This window comes from Amblyomma maculatum, unplaced genomic scaffold (assembly GCF_055883805.1).
Source record: "Amblyomma maculatum isolate TAMU_Amacu unplaced genomic scaffold, ASM5588380v1 scaffold_18, whole genome shotgun sequence".
Taxonomy (NCBI): domain Eukaryota; kingdom Metazoa; phylum Arthropoda; class Arachnida; order Ixodida; family Ixodidae; genus Amblyomma; species Amblyomma maculatum.
The window spans coordinates 8,165,010-8,180,389 of NW_028146743.1; the positions used below are offsets into that span (position 1 = coordinate 8,165,010).

General features: G+C 47.3%; 1 protein-coding gene across 1 annotated transcript in view; it reads left to right on the forward strand.

Annotated features, from left to right (window-relative positions):
• The window catches only part of LOC146171835 (xaa-Arg dipeptidase-like), a 72,193-nt gene extending 60,427 nt beyond the window's left edge, over positions 1-11,766 (forward strand). The window contains exon 6 of the mRNA XM_084586347.1: positions 11,474-11,766. Coding sequence (XP_084442473.1) covers positions 11,474-11,766 — 293 coding nt within the window. The remainder of the gene's footprint in view (positions 1-11,473) is intronic.
• The last annotated feature ends 3,614 nt before the right edge of the window (positions 11,767-15,380 follow it).

The window sequence follows — 15,380 nt, forward strand, 5'->3', positions numbered from 1 at the left end:
GCAGCGGTAGCAAGCTGCAGCTGCTCTTTTGTCACAGATGATGACACGACCGAGACTATTTCTTCGTCTACGGTTTATTTGAAGCGCTTTCAATAGGCAGGCGTGAAAGTACATCTGCAATGACGTTTTGAGACCCTTTGTGATACTCGATCGAAAAGTTGTAGTACATTAAGCGAGCAGACCATCTGGATAATCGAAGAGGCCGACGTTCTGCGCCAGCTGACGAAAGCAAAGTTAGCAAAGCCTGATGGTCTGTGCGCAACACAAATCTTCTTCCCCAAAGGTAGACATGCCAATGCTCGCATGCAAACAGACATTCCAAAGCCTCTCGTTCACCCACAGAATATCTTCGTTCCGCCGCGGTCAAGGCTGTCGATGCAAATGCAATGGTGCGCATTTCTTCACCGTCGCGTTGCTGAAGCACAGCACCCAAGCCCTTTTCCGAAGCATCTGTGGTGACGATTACATCTAACTCTGGGTTGAACATCTGTATGACGGGACTAGCTAATAAGGAGCTTTTGACGAGATCAAAACTGCGTTGAGCTTCCTCATTCCAATCAAACTTTTGATTTGACCTCAAAAGCTTTCTCAACGGTTCGACCAAATCAGCAAATCGGGGAATAAAACGGGAGTAGTACCCTACAAGTCCCAAGAAAGAACGCAATGTTGAGAGATCATGAGGGGCAACAGGCACAAACCTTTCCCACTAACGACATGTCCCAAAAAAGTGCAGCTCAGGAACAGTGAAAAGACATTTATCATTTAGCTTCAATCCTGAAGCGCTTATACGTTCAAGTACCTGCTTCAAATTTTTGTTATGCTCCTGCCGTGTCCTTCCCCACACGATTATGTCATCAATGTAACAGAGCACACCCTTGCAGTCCTTCAGCAACAGTTGCATCATTCTCTGAAAAGCCGCAGGAGCAGAGCGGTAGCACGTGCCATGCGAGGGGTCGAATGATTCCGTTTTTTTTTCTCGCACGCGGTTCACAGGAGCGCTGACGTTGAATTCTTCTAATTGCCTTTCTGCCTGCTCGATCTGCTTTCCAATGTCAACTGCGCGTTAAAGAGTGAGAGACGATCCTTCGTAATGTAAGCGCTCTCGTATCTTTTGCGAAGTTGTTCCCTCAAGTAATTGTTCACGGATCATGCTGTCAGTTGCAGTTCCGAAATTGCACGTTGCGGAAGGTCCTCGTAGACCGTTTACGTAGGCTTGAAAATTCTCACCGGGTAGTTGCTTGCGCTGACGGAACCCGTGACGTTCCACCAGGTCGTTGGTTGCTGTTGCGAAGTGGACATCCAGCGTTGCGACAGCAGCATTGAAGGGGTCTTCGTGAGCACTTGACGTGACACTTGCCCAAGGATCTGCGGTGCTCCTTGTTGCGTCGAGGCTGTGGTACACAAGTTGGCCTTCGATTCCGAGGGAGTTAGCAGTATTGCCTTGCGACGCTTCGGCTGTAGCTCGTCGCCTCCCAACGCTTCCAGGAAGTTCAGGAAGACCAGCTTCCAATGTTGCCAAGGTACTGCAGGTTCGCCTGGCGTAGGCAGGAACGGTGGGGGCGGCGGGTAAGATCCGCCCAACATGTTGGCGAATGTACAGTTTTCGGAAATGAAAACTATGCTTGAATCGTCGTCGCTATTCTGTGGTGTCCGGTATCCGGACGGAGGAAACGAACAGGCGCAGACCGCAGCTCAGGGTAGACTGTGTATTTACGTCAGAGTGTGAGCGTGTGAGCTCGAGAGAAGAGAGAGAGAAAATGTGCTGATGATGATAGCACTGATGTATGGAAACGAAACCGAAACCTGTGCGGGATACAACAAGATGTCTGACCTGCAATAAAGCACAAAGAAGAGGAAGATAGAGACATCGCTCGCCAAGGGGATGAAGTGGTGAATACGACAAAGCGGATGACGCTCGAGCTGTCGCTGTGAACGCTGTCCTTCGTAGCAGCTACGAGAACACCAATATATTGCTCTGCGAGCCATCTAAACTGTATGATTAAAATATTGATTCGTGGCGAGGTTAGTGCACGAGGTTAGTGCACGTCCAGCGATGCAGGGCATATATGTGACAATATATATACTGTTACGACCAAACATCCGCATTTGCGCGCTCTATTGTTCGCCTGTGGGCATGGATAAGTTTTGTGAATATGTGGTGATGGTCCAATGGCTCTAAGTGAGCCTGTTTCCAGGAATCCTGTTTTGTAAGCATGTTTTGCTTTGTGGACAACCTGCAAATGCCAAATTGACCCTGTCAAGAGAACGTCTGGAAAAACACAAAGAAACGTTCCCCTGCGGGAAATAGCAGGAAGTGCTTTCTTTCTTTTGTTCACCCTTCCAGTCGAGAAGTGCTATCCTCCAGTGATGAATGCCTCCTATCCAAAGGAGACGACAGAGTGACATGTCCGCTGACGTGCAGGACAAGAAAGGAGCATGACTCATACGGCCATTAAGTGATTTCCCGGGAATGCAGGAAAGATTTGCAATTGTCGAAAAGGGACAATGTTGGGAGCCCTATGCGGCGCCACGTGCACTCGGGTTTCTGAGAAGTAAAACCCCTTGTCAGAACCAGCCTGTGGTTTCTTTGCTGAAGAATAGAAATGTACCTCCTCTCCTCGCCGTTCCCAAGCTTTTCCCGCCAACAAGTGATCACGCCCAACGAATGAATGCCGGACCAGTCAGTGCTTCAGACCATCAGTGCAGTGATGTGTTCGATTGGATGCCGATACCTGAGGGGCGTGCCCTGGATTTGGTTGGTCAACATCTTCAGAGAGGGGCTGGACATAGGGGGGTTTTAAGGACGCTGCAGAGCACGAAATGTCGCTCTGGGCCCTGGGTAAACGGCTCATCCAGTCGCTTCTCGCTATGAACTCTTAACGCTTGTCATTTTGCTGATGTACCCTTCTTTTTCGTGTAAATAATCTTGTAAATAAGTTTCTCAAAGTGCCAGTAAACCTGCTTGTACATATTTCACCAACTTCGAAGATTCAATCCTTCTTCAACCCCGAGTCTCTGCACGCTACCAAGTGAAGGCCGGGTCGACGTAGCCCCAGCGTCACGACAACTGGTGATCAGCGGTGGGATCTGAATCTACAAGCACAACGACTGGTGATCAGCGGTAGGATCTGAATCTAGAAGCCCCAACACTGGTGACCAGCGTTGGGATCTGAATCTGCAAGCCACAACATCTGGTGATTGGAGGTGGATCTGAAGCTACAAGCCACAACATCTTGTGATCGGAGGTGGCATCTCAAGCAACAAGCAGGAGCAACAATCGGCCAACAAGAGGGCAGCTCGGAACATCGATCGCATGTGTGGGTGAGTGCTTGGCTTTTCTTCTGATGTGGACCAGGTTCTAGAACAGGGTTAGATTTTAGAACTGGTAAAGAGAGTGTGGAAACGCCTTTAGGTTTGGTAGTTTGCACTGTTGTTTTGGAAGTAGCCGACACTCGGAGCGATCATGGACCTACAAAAGCTGCAGAAACCGGAACTGTTGCAATTGTGTGAGGAATTGGGAATTGATACAAGTGGTTTGGCACGAAAACCTTTGATTATAAAGGCAATCACAGATTTGGGAACCGATGATGAGGAGCTCAGTGAAGCATGGAACCTCATCGGTCAAAAAAAGGAGCAGCTCAGACAGCAGAAAGAGCGGGAAAAAGAGGAAAGGGAGCGGGAAAAAGAGGAAAAGGAGCGCGAACGTGAGAGGGAAAGAGAGGCAAAGAAGCTAGACATTGAGCTCCGGAAATTAGAACTAGAGTTGAGCAAGAGGTCGGGCGATTGTCCCCAGCTAGCGGTACCTCGTCTCAACAAGGAGGCAGATTTCAAGATGTCAAAGTACATGCAGCCATATGTGATATCAGGGGATATCGGTCTGTATCTGGCTAACTTTGAGCGAACCTGCGAAAAACTGTCCTTCCAGCGAGACACTTGGTCTCAGAGATTATTGACGGTTCTGCCCTGCGAGGCAGCGGAGGTTGTCGCGCGGCTAAGCAAGGAGGACGCGGACAACTACGAGAAGGTCAAAGCTTGCCTTCTGAGAAAGTATAGGCTTAGCGCCGAGGCGTTCAGACAACGTTTTCGGAACGCTACTAAGTCCAGGGACGAGAGTTACCCTGAATTCCTGTACAATCTAAGAGTCAATTTGGGCGAGTGGCTAAAGAGCACTGATTCCTACAGTGATAGGGACGCTGTAGTCGAGCGAATTCTTTTGGAGCAGTTTTATAACTGCCTCCCAGGAAAAGAAAGAAATTGGCTACAGGACCGAGGCGACATTAAGTCGGCAACTGAAGCTGCCGAACTCATTGAGGAGTACGCTTCGCGCCGACAATTCAGCAACCCAGCAGTGGATAGGCCCCGCAATCCCAAGTTGAGTAACCGTCAGAAAAGGCACTTTGCTAGATTTGCAAACGAAGAAAGGAAGGCTTCTTCAGGCAAACGCCCTAGAAAGGACGGCAGTGAGAAAAGTGGGGAAGTGACCAACGCGCAGAACACAAAGAATAAGTTTGAGGCTAGGAAGCCGCTCACATGCTTTAGGTGTAATGAGCAGGGTCACATTGCCGTCAACTGCCGGAAAGAAAAGTTTGCTTTCTCGTATGTCAGTGACTGCGATGAAAATATGCAGCTTTTGGAACCCTACCTGCATGACCTAGTAGTCAACGGGAAGCCTTGTAAGGTACTGCGCGATTCGGCCGCAACGATGGATGTTGTCCATCCGGCGTATGTGTCGCCTTCCGACTATACAGGACAGTGTGCATGGATCCGCCAGGTAGTGGAGGAACAGAGTGTGTGCTTGCCAATCGCGAACGTGGTCATCGAGGGCCCTTTCGGCAAGTTAACAACCGAGGCTGTCGTTTCAGGAAAGCTTCCTAAGTGCTATCCGTATTTGTTCTCCAACAAATCGGACATGCTACTGCGAAAGAGGGGCATCCTTTTCGGAGACAGAGTTGTGCAAGCCTTAACACGTTCAAAGGCGCGAGAACTAGCTACACTGCTCATTCCAGAAAATTCCACAGCGGAGGAAACGGCAGTTAAAACAGTGGCAGATGCGGAAGCTAGCGGGTCAGAAAACTTTGAGAGCGAGGCATCTCAGATAAGTCTACTTGAAAGTGAGCTTGATGAGACGCGGAATGAGGACTTTCTTGAGAGTAACCTCTTGCCGCCAGTGTCTAGTAATCTCACGAGACTTCTAAGTGGAACCCGAGAGGACTTAGCTATGGAGCAAGCCAATGATCTCAGGAATAAGCTCGAAGTACAGTGGGAAGGACCTGATGAAGTCGTTGCAAAGCTTTCTAACACTAACTACGAAGTGAAATTCCCCGGTAGGCGTAAAGCAGTGCGCATTTATCATTGCAATCTTATGAAGCCTTATGTGCAGAGGGAAGCCGTGGTAAATCTAACGTTAAACCTTCCCGAGGAGATGGGGGATAACTTGATTTGCCTCAGCGGAAAAGGAAGCAACGCTCAGGAGCTTCTCAAAAAGACAGAGCAGAGAGGAGAACTAAAGAAACCCCAGCTGTCCGATCTGGGCGAGATAATAACAGAGTTTGAGGCCTGCTTCGTGGACAGGCCAGGCAGAACTGATTTGACTGAGCACGATATTGAGCTGACTTCAGACGTGCCAGTGCGATCAAGGTGCTACCGATTTTCTCCAAGGCAAAGAGAAATTCTGGATAGGGAAGTAACTCGCATGCTGGAATTAGGAGTAATAAAACCCTCGGAAAGCGATTATGCTTCGCCTATGATCTTAGTAGAAGCTCCAGGTAAAGACCCTAGGCCTGTGGTAGACTACCGAAAGCTAAATTCTCTCACCAGGGATCAAGTGTATCCTATTCCGAATATTGAGGAGAGAGTAGAACAGGTCAGTAGAGCGGCATATGTGACTACGCTGGACCTTACTCGAGGATACTGGCAAGTACCGCTCACTGAACGCGCCAGCAGATACGCGGCTTTCGTCACTCCGACGGGCAGCTACCAGCCAACAATGATGAGTTTCGGGCTCAAAAATGCTCCATTTTGTTTTTCCCGACTCATGGATAGGGTTTTAAAGGGGTGTGAAACATTCGCGGTGCCTTATTTAGACGACATTGCGGTTTTTTCCGACTCATGGGCGGACCATATGGTACATCTAAGAGCTGTACTGAGCCTTTTGCGTCAAGCTGGACTAACCGTAAAGGCCGAGAAATGTTGCCTGGCAAGGGCGACCGTGGACTACTTGGGTCACAATGTAGGTCAAGGTTTCAGGAAACCCAGCGAGATTAAGATTTCTGCGGTAGCAGACTACCCGCGGCCGAGCACGAAGACGGAAATTCGAGCATTCCTGGGTCTGACTGGGTACTACAATCACTACATCCCTAACTATTCAGCTTTGGCTAGCCCTCTGACCGACGCTCTCCGCAAGACAGAACCGACAAATGTAGTCTGGGACGAACAAAAGGAAGCCTCCTTCGTAAACCTGAAGGCTGTGCTGATTAGCCGTCCGGTATTGCGAGCTCCAGACTATGACCGAGAATTCACGGTCCAGTGTGATGCCAGTGATCGAGGGTTAGGTGCTGTTCTCTGCCAGAGAGATGACGACGGTAATGAGCACCCCGTGCTCTACTTGAGCAGAAAACTGAGTTCTAGAGAGAGGGCTTATTGCGCGTCAGAGAAAGAGTGCGCTTGCATTGTATGGGCCATTCAAAAATTGCAGTGCTATCTTGGAGGGGCCAAATTCACCGTAGAGACGGACCATTGTCCCCTGGCTTGGCTGCAAACTGCGACATCGAAGAATAGTCGCCTTCTTAGGTGGAGCTTGATTTTACAGCAGTACAATTTTGAAATAAGATACAAAAAGGGGAAGTTAAATGGGAATGCGGACGCGCTTAGCCGCTCTTTCTAAGCGGTCCGAGATGTTCCTCACCCTGTATCCAAATTGATAATCAGGTTTTTTTTTTTTTTTTTTCGTGCGCTTGTATATGTGTGGCTATGTAAAGCAGCACGTTTGGTTTTCTAGGAATACGTAGGTCCTAACGTCTTGAGTGTGGGCTTTTCTCGAACAACAATGGCAGTTTTCTTTTGACCTGGTCTCTTCAGACGGGAGCCGAGTGCTTGCTTCGACATGTGGTTGAGTTTCAGATAGCTCAAGCAATTTGGCCTACAACAATCAAGACAACGCGACAAGCAACAGCGAGCTTCAAGCGTTCACGTGCAGGCCATTAAGTCGTCTCTTCATGCAGCAGCTGCGGCTGCTGCCCTCCGAGTCTCTTCTGGCGGGGGAGGAGGCTGTTACGACCAAACATCCGCATTTGCGCGCTCTATTGTTCGCCTGTGGGCATGGATAAGTTTTGTGAATATGTGGTGATGGTCCAATGGCTCTAAGTGAGCCTGTTTCCAGGAATCCTGTTTTGTAAGCATGTTTTGCTTTGTGGACAACCTGCAAATGCCAAATTGACCCTGTCAAGAGAACGTCTGGAAAAACACAAAGAAACGTTCCCCTGCGGGAAATAGCAGGAAGTGCTTTCTTTCTTTTGTTCACCCTTCCAGTCGAGAAGTGCTATCCTCCAGTGATGAATGCCTCCTATCCAAAGGAGACGACAGAGTGACATGTCCGCTGACGTGCAGGACAAGAAAGGAGCATGACTCATACGGCCATTAAGTGATTTCCCGGGAATGCAGGAAAGATTTGCAATTGTCGAAAAGGGACAATGTTGGGAGCCCTATGCGGCGCCACGTGCACTCGGGTTTCTGAGAAGTAAAACCCCTTGTCAGAACCAGCCTGTGGTTTCTTTGCTGAAGAATAGAAATGTACCTCCTCTCCTCGCCGTTCCCAAGCTTTTCCCGCCAACAAGTGATCACGCCCAACGAATGAATGCCGGACCAGTCAGTGCTTCAGACCATCAGTGCAGTGATGTGTTCGATTGGATGCCGATACCTGAGGGGCGTGCCCTGGATTTGGTTGGTCAACATCTTCAGAGAGGGGCTGGACATAGGGGGGTTTTAAGGACGCTGCAGAGCACGAAATGTCGCTCTGGGCCCTGGGTAAACGGCTCATCCAGTCGCTTCTCGCTATGAACTCTTAACGCTTGTCATTTTGCTGATGTACCCTTCTTTTTCGTGTAAATAATCTTGTAAATAAGTTTCTCAAAGTGCCAGTAAACCTGCTTGTACATATTTCACCAACTTCGAAGATTCAATCCTTCTTCAACCCCGAGTCTCTGCACGCTACCAAGTGAAGGCCGGGTCGACGTAGCCCCAGCGTCACGACAATACCATCCGACCTGACGAAGGCTGATCCACAGCCGAAATGTCAATAAATTGTTTCACACGGTTGGTCTTCGTTTTTCTCTGTTATATACATTATATTGTTATGTTATATATATATATATCCCGGCAAGCAGTCGCAGGTCATCACTAGTAGCTTAACGGTATCGACCTAAGGCGCTAAAACGTGGCGTCTAACGAAGAAGGATCTATTTAAGTTAGGACACAGCAGAGGGGTCATCATCATTATCATCATCATCAGCCTGATTATACCCACTTCAGGGCGAAGGCCTCTCCCATATTTCTCCAATTAACCCGGTTCTGTGCTAGCTGCATCCACTTGACCCCTGCGAACTTCTTAATCTCATCCGCCCACCTAACTTTCTGCCGCCCCCTGCTACGCTTTCCTTCCCTTCGAATCCAGTTTGTTACCCTCAGCGACCATCGGTTATCCTCTCTTCGTACTACATGTCCTGCCCATGTCCATTTCTTCTTCTTAATTTCTACTAGAATGTCGGTAACTTGAGTTATTTCTCTGACCCACTCTGCACGCTTTCTATCTCTTAATGTTACCCCTACCATTTTTCGTTCCATAGCCCTCCGGGTTGTCCTCAACTTAAGTAGAACTCTCTTAGTTAGCCTCCACGTTTCAGCCCCATAGGTGAGTACAGGCAAGATGCAACTGTTGTATACTTTCCTCTTGAGCGATACCGGTAAGCTGCTAGTCATAATCTGCGAGTGCTTGCCAAATGCGCTCCATCCGAATCTTATTCTTCTTGTTATTTCCTTTTCGTGGTCCGGATCTGCGGTTACTACCTGTCCTAAGTAGACATATTCGCCTACTAATTCCAGTATTTCGCTACCTAATGTAAACTGCTGTTCCTTCCCGAGGCTGTTGAACATTACCTTAGTCTTCTGCATATTGATTTTCAAGCCTACCTTTCTACTTTTCCTGTCTAGGTCATCAATCATTATTTGCAGTTCATCATTTGCAGAGGGGTATGGAACGAAAAATGGTAGGGGTAACAATAAGAAATGGGAAGCATAGCAGTGGGTCAGAGAAATAACTCAAGTTACTGACATTCTAGTGGAAATCATGAAGAAAAAATGGGCATGGGCAGGACATGGAGTGCGAAGAAAGAGTAACTGATGGTCGTTTAGAGTAACAAACTGGATTCCAAGGGAAGGAAAGCGTAGCAGGGGGCGGCAGAAAGTTAGGTGGGCGGATGAGACTAAGAAGTGCAGGGGTCAAGTGGATGCCGCTAGCACAGGGCCGGATGAATTGGAGAAATATGGGAGAGGCCTTCGCCCGGAAGTGGGTATGATCAGGCTGATGATGATGATTATGCTGATTGTCATCACTCGCGTGACCTAGACTCGACTGTGATGTCACAGCAATAGCTCGGCTGTTGGAATCGAAACCGAAACAAGTGAGAAAGAAACTCGATTATAAATCATTCTGTAGTCGTAGGCTGATGCGATGTGGTGTTCCGTGTACAGTAATTTGCTAGGCATCATTACAAATGATAAAACACGATCACAAAAATTAGATCTCTACAGTCCTTTAAGAAACCTTGTTTTCTAATTTTAGCCAGTTCATCATCTGATCATTATGCTCTGTAGCGCATAGACAATGTCCACCTTGCCGTATGATCCACCTGAATTGATCGACCGGTTTGTAGTTCGGAACCTTTGAAAGAAAACTTCCAATTGAATAATTTTGAAAGCCCTGTATTATTTTTTTATATATATAACGTGGTTCAGAATTCAACAGGTTGAATAAATGAAGTGGTAGAATGGTTTGGTTTGGTTTGGTTTGTGGGGTTTAACGTCTCAAAGCGACTCAGGCTATGAGAGACGCCGTAGTGGAGGACTCCGGAAATTTCTACCCCCTGTGGTTCTTTAACGTGCATTGACATCGCACAGCACACGGGCGTCTTGCTTTGCGCCTCCATCGAAAAGCTGCCGCCGAGGCCGGGATTCGATCCCGCGTCCTTAGGAACAGCAGTCGAGCGCCGTTACCGCGGCGCCACCCCCCCCCCTTTTTTTTTCTGTATTGCCAAATTTATTATTAGATTACACGTAAAGAGCATTCTCCACAAACACACAACATGGGTTAAAACCATGCGATTTGGGCTAAGATGACCACTGCGCCACCCCGGTAGGGTGGAAGTGGGGCAATAGTTTCATGTAGTGGTGTAACGTCTCCAAATTAAAATCGAGATGACTTAAGAGCTGCATTGTCCAAAAATTTTACCACTTCCCAGTGATTTTTTAAGTATCAGTAGTAAATGTCTGGGCACTCACTCCTTGTATCATATGAAAAAATAGTTTGGTATAGTTTATTGAATTCATTACATTTCGACGTCCATGCATACTAACAACGACAGTATACCTGCTTCAGAGAAAGGAATATCAGGAAGCCCATAGCTGCTGCTTGGCGCCTGACAGCCAACGGTTGATTTTCATCGTTGTGTAGTGTGAAGACTGACTGGAAATGTCCGGTAAATGTTTCACCTCTTTCATACAAACATTAAAGCACAGAGCTGTGTTCGATGTCACGTTGACGTTTAGCTGTTATTGTTCTAAGACACAGTCTTCCACGCTTACCCGTTGCCAAAGCCACAACGTGATTCCCGAACGCGCACAATGAAAAGAATTGTGCCATTTTGTTTCACTTATATGTAGCTGAGTATAATGTCTCATGTTTTTATGTTTACTTTTTTAGGTTACGAGATGTTCCTTTGTGTTAAAACTGGATATTCTGCCATATTCTTTTCGCTGACTCGCGGTGTCTTGTATGCTGGTATGCTGATACTGCTGATACTGCCTGCCTTTCTTTTTCTGCAAATGATGTATATTTTGTCGGGGAGGCTAGAGCCCGTCAATCTACACTCCTAGCTTTTTCCCTTTGCCTCCCTCATCCTTGTGATGTGAGAGGAATTATTATTATTAATATTATTATTATTATTATTATTATTATTATTATTATTATATTATTATTATTATTATTATTATTATTATTATTATTATTATTATTATTATTATTATTATTATTATTATTATTATTATTATTATTATTATTATTATTATTATTATTATTATTATTATTAATCACCATAATTTATACGACCATATTTTCATAAAGATTTTAAGATTTGAATATCCGTGCTTCGCTTTCTTAATTGTTATTTCCAGATCGCTAGTCAGCTGTAACATGCATTCGCAGGTGTCGCGTTTAGTGACGAAGACATGGGGCAAGTGGCTTTCTTGGGCGCGGCCACAGACGCGGGGAACGTGTCGCACGAGCTGCCCACCTTGCACCCGACGTTCACCATTCCGACCACTGGCGGCAACCACACCCGCGCTTACGCCCAGGCCGCCAACTCACCCGCAGCCCAGGGGCCCACTCGACGCGCGGCCAAACTACTTGCGCTTACAGCTCTCGACTTGCTCACCGACCCTGCACAGCTGGCGCAAGTTAAACGGGAGTTCTTCGAGTGGAAAGCTCGTAGTGCTTGAGACGAAGGCAGCACTGTATGGGCGATTGTTATTAGAAACAAAAAAAAAAGTATGTTATGAAAGTGCAGCTCAGCCTCGAGTAGTCACAAAGACAAGCTCACTTGCCGCAGTAAAGGTGCCTGTCCGCTTCAGCTACGAAATAGCGATATAATAATGAGCAAGTTTATAAAGGAAAATTTGTTGGGTGTTTCCACAAAGGTCATGATGTTTTGTTTTTGTTTTCAAAGCTCCACGTCCACTTCCTTTTCCCGTAAAAAGCTTCTTTTTAGGGGGTTAAGCTACCTCCCTCCTTAAACCCGACATGGATGGCAACATTTCACGCGTATCGTATAAAGTAACAGCGAAGCGCCCTTTTGATGAAGCTTCCTTGGAAAACACAGCTTTGTGCAACGAAATTTCGGACATTTTTCGTGGAGAAAGCCTTGCTTGACGTTACTGTGAGTGCCAATTCCCTGGATTTTTTCGGAATTTCGTGTTCGAGGTTTGAAACGACCTAAAACAGAAATAACATATTTTGCTTTATTGGTCACTTTTGTGTGAATATTTGTGTGTATGTAAGCGCGCGCCACGGGGCACATGGGAAAAAAGTATAATAATGATTGTGTGTGAGGTTACTGCTGAGAAAACAATTGCTTCAGTGCTCTCTCTAATCGGTTTTTACTCCACAATGTATCGACGAACAATGAGTCTATGAAACCAATCTTCTTCGTTTTTTTGCGACAGCCATGTAAAAATTTCGGTAGGCACATACGGCTGCTTCCGTGCTATCGTGTAACCCGCTTGTTCTTTTGTTCTTAAGCCGCATACAGCGTGCGTTGCCATTAGCTTGTTTGCCTTACAATCCAAAGGGGGTTTAAATTCCACCCATTACCGACATTTTCTCATGACGCGACATCAGGTAATTTGTAAAGTTAAATCATTTGAGGGATGGGCATGCGGTGGCCTTTAAATCACGTTGCATGTCAAGTATCAATCATTGCTGCCATCCCACACGTAACGTCACATGGGTCATGAAATCCTTTCAAAATTGGCGCCAGTTGCTGATTTGTCTTCGAGACGACGCGGCAGGATCTTGTTTGACCAATCGGGGGTTTTCTGGACCACTCTTCCTGGGCGCCAACAAAGTCGGGTTTCGTTGCTAATTAGCATATAAGGCCTTCGCCTTAATGTGAAATTATTCCTGGCGCCTTGCTCCATGTTACGCAGCAATAGCGGTGAGAAAGATTTCCCATTATGCGTAGAGGGCACTATGGCGGGTTTGCCAAAGGCTTCGAGTTGAGGGCTGTTCCTTGTTTCTAAGAGCAATATGCAATGCCTGCAATAAGAAATGGTTTACGGAGTTTGACGTCCCAAAGCGACACAGGCTATGAGAGAAGCCATGGGGGAGAGCTCTGGAAATTTCGGCCACCTGGGGTTCTTTAACGTGCGCTGACATCACATAGAACACGGGCGCCTTGCTTTTCGCCTCCATGGAAAAGCGGCCGCCGCGGCCGGGATTTGAACCCCCAATCTTGGGCACAGTAGTCGAGCGCCCTATAACCACTGCCCCACCACGGCCTTGCAATAAGAAATGTTAAATAAACATCACAAAATAATGTTGAAATAAACAACAGAAATCCGAAACTCAAAGCGCAGTGACGGTGACGTATGGGTAGGTTAATTGGTACAGCTGCCCGGGTCTCTCGCATCAGAAATACCAGCGTGCTTTCCACCTCTGTCCAAATTGCTAGAAGAGCGCAAAGCAGCAGCAGCAGCAGCTTTTCAGAAACTAATGTGTCCTCAGCTTTTCATCGAACGCTTTTCGACGGGATGAGTTGCCCTTCCCGTACGACCGCCGCCGTGAGAGTCAGCAGCGTCGCATGACAGGCCGTCTCCTCTCTGACGTAAAAGCCACCTATTACTATTTATGGTTTGTAGGTTCCAACGTCCCGAAGCGACTAAGCCAATGAGGAATCTCGCAGTGGAGGGTTCCGGAAAATTTCCACCATAGGGGGTTCCACGTCTACTGACACCGCACAGTAAAGCGGGCGCCTTGCTTTCCGCTTTCATCGAAAAGCGGCCGGTATCGAACCCGCGTCCTTGGGGTCAACAGCCGAGTGCCCTAATCAGCCATCATTGAGCTAGTGTTCTTGTATTGCGCGCGGGGATATACCATGGCGCCACCTCTCGGAAGCGCCCGCATGACGACGTATGTGGGATAACGCACTTTGAACGGCTTCTGTTGGACGCTTTCCTAGGCAGTTCAGTTGCGCGTTAGCATTGCGTTCATTTATTTATTTAATGTATACCTCGGTCTGGGCATGTATAGGCGTATTTTGAGGTATGAAACGCAGTCATTCTGCAAAAAAGCACTTCACCGTATCAGAGTTATCGTAGTTAGCGAGCTTTACTGCTACGGCGACGCGCACCGGCTGCAGCATTTTTGCTGTTATGAAAAAAAAAAAATGAAGCTACCACACAACCAGTCAGATGTAAGCAGGCAGTGCACTGGTAATGGGATTTATCTACAAGAGCAGAGGGCTGTCAGGAGCCTGACAGATGCTGAGCGCCTTCGCATAGCGCCGGTGCAAGCGGCACCTTTTCCCTGCTCCCTTGAACGTAGTAGTGCAAACAGGTTTGACTGCGGGAATGACATGATTAAATTTTTTAGCAAGTGTGAAGACGTGTGTTCCACGCAGCGAATTCTTGCGCACTGACTACCGCCATTGGCACTTTAGATTAGAGCGCACACAGTAGTTTTTTTTTTTTTTTACGCATTTGTCGACCAGCACATCACAACATGCTTGCCGATGCTCTATTTTTCGTTTATTCACGGACTCTGTCATTTGAAATTACTACAGTACTGGAGACACTGGCTTAGACAACTCACCATCATACGCTGCCCGAGGCGGCAGAATCATCCTAGTTCACTTCAGGGAAACTTCCGTGTCAACGCGTTCACTTAGAACAATTTGAGACCTTCTGGCCTTCGCACGATCCCTCCTTTGTTTGGGAGGTTAGTGCTACACGAAAAAGCCAGCATCTTTTCCATCCTTCCAGCAATCGTATCGTTAGCTCCACAAGTGTTAAGCGCAAATTAAAACGCGTGCGCTGTTTCTTCTGCCGCTCCCCGAACTTTAAGCCCCAACTCTATAAACAAAATCTCGCTCGCTGAAATGTCTACAGCGCACATCACGAGAATGGTCACTTGCTGATTTGTCCATTAACATTTTATTTAAGAAAGGAGAATTCTGGGAGCCTATGTTTCGGGTAGCAATGGGAGCTTGCGCCTAGTTCCCTCGCTTACGTCCGGGTACAGAGCAGTAGCGGACCGCAGAAACAGCCTAATAAAAAAAGTTCAGCAGCCTCAGTAACTATGCAAGATCAAAAAGTGCAAGGCTGGAACTCTATATCAACCCTAAATACAGAAATAAACGCGACTATTAGCTTTTAAAACACACACATTCAATCGAGCGTCTGCTTCAGCAGCAGTAAGAGCAGTCACGTGATCCCACTTTCTCCCCTAGGTCGACACTAGCGCCGTTCGCTCCAGTGGTGGCGCTCGCGACCATATCGCTACACTGAACCACGGCCGGTCTCGAGGGAGAGCGCGTTTCTCTCTTCTCTTACGGCCT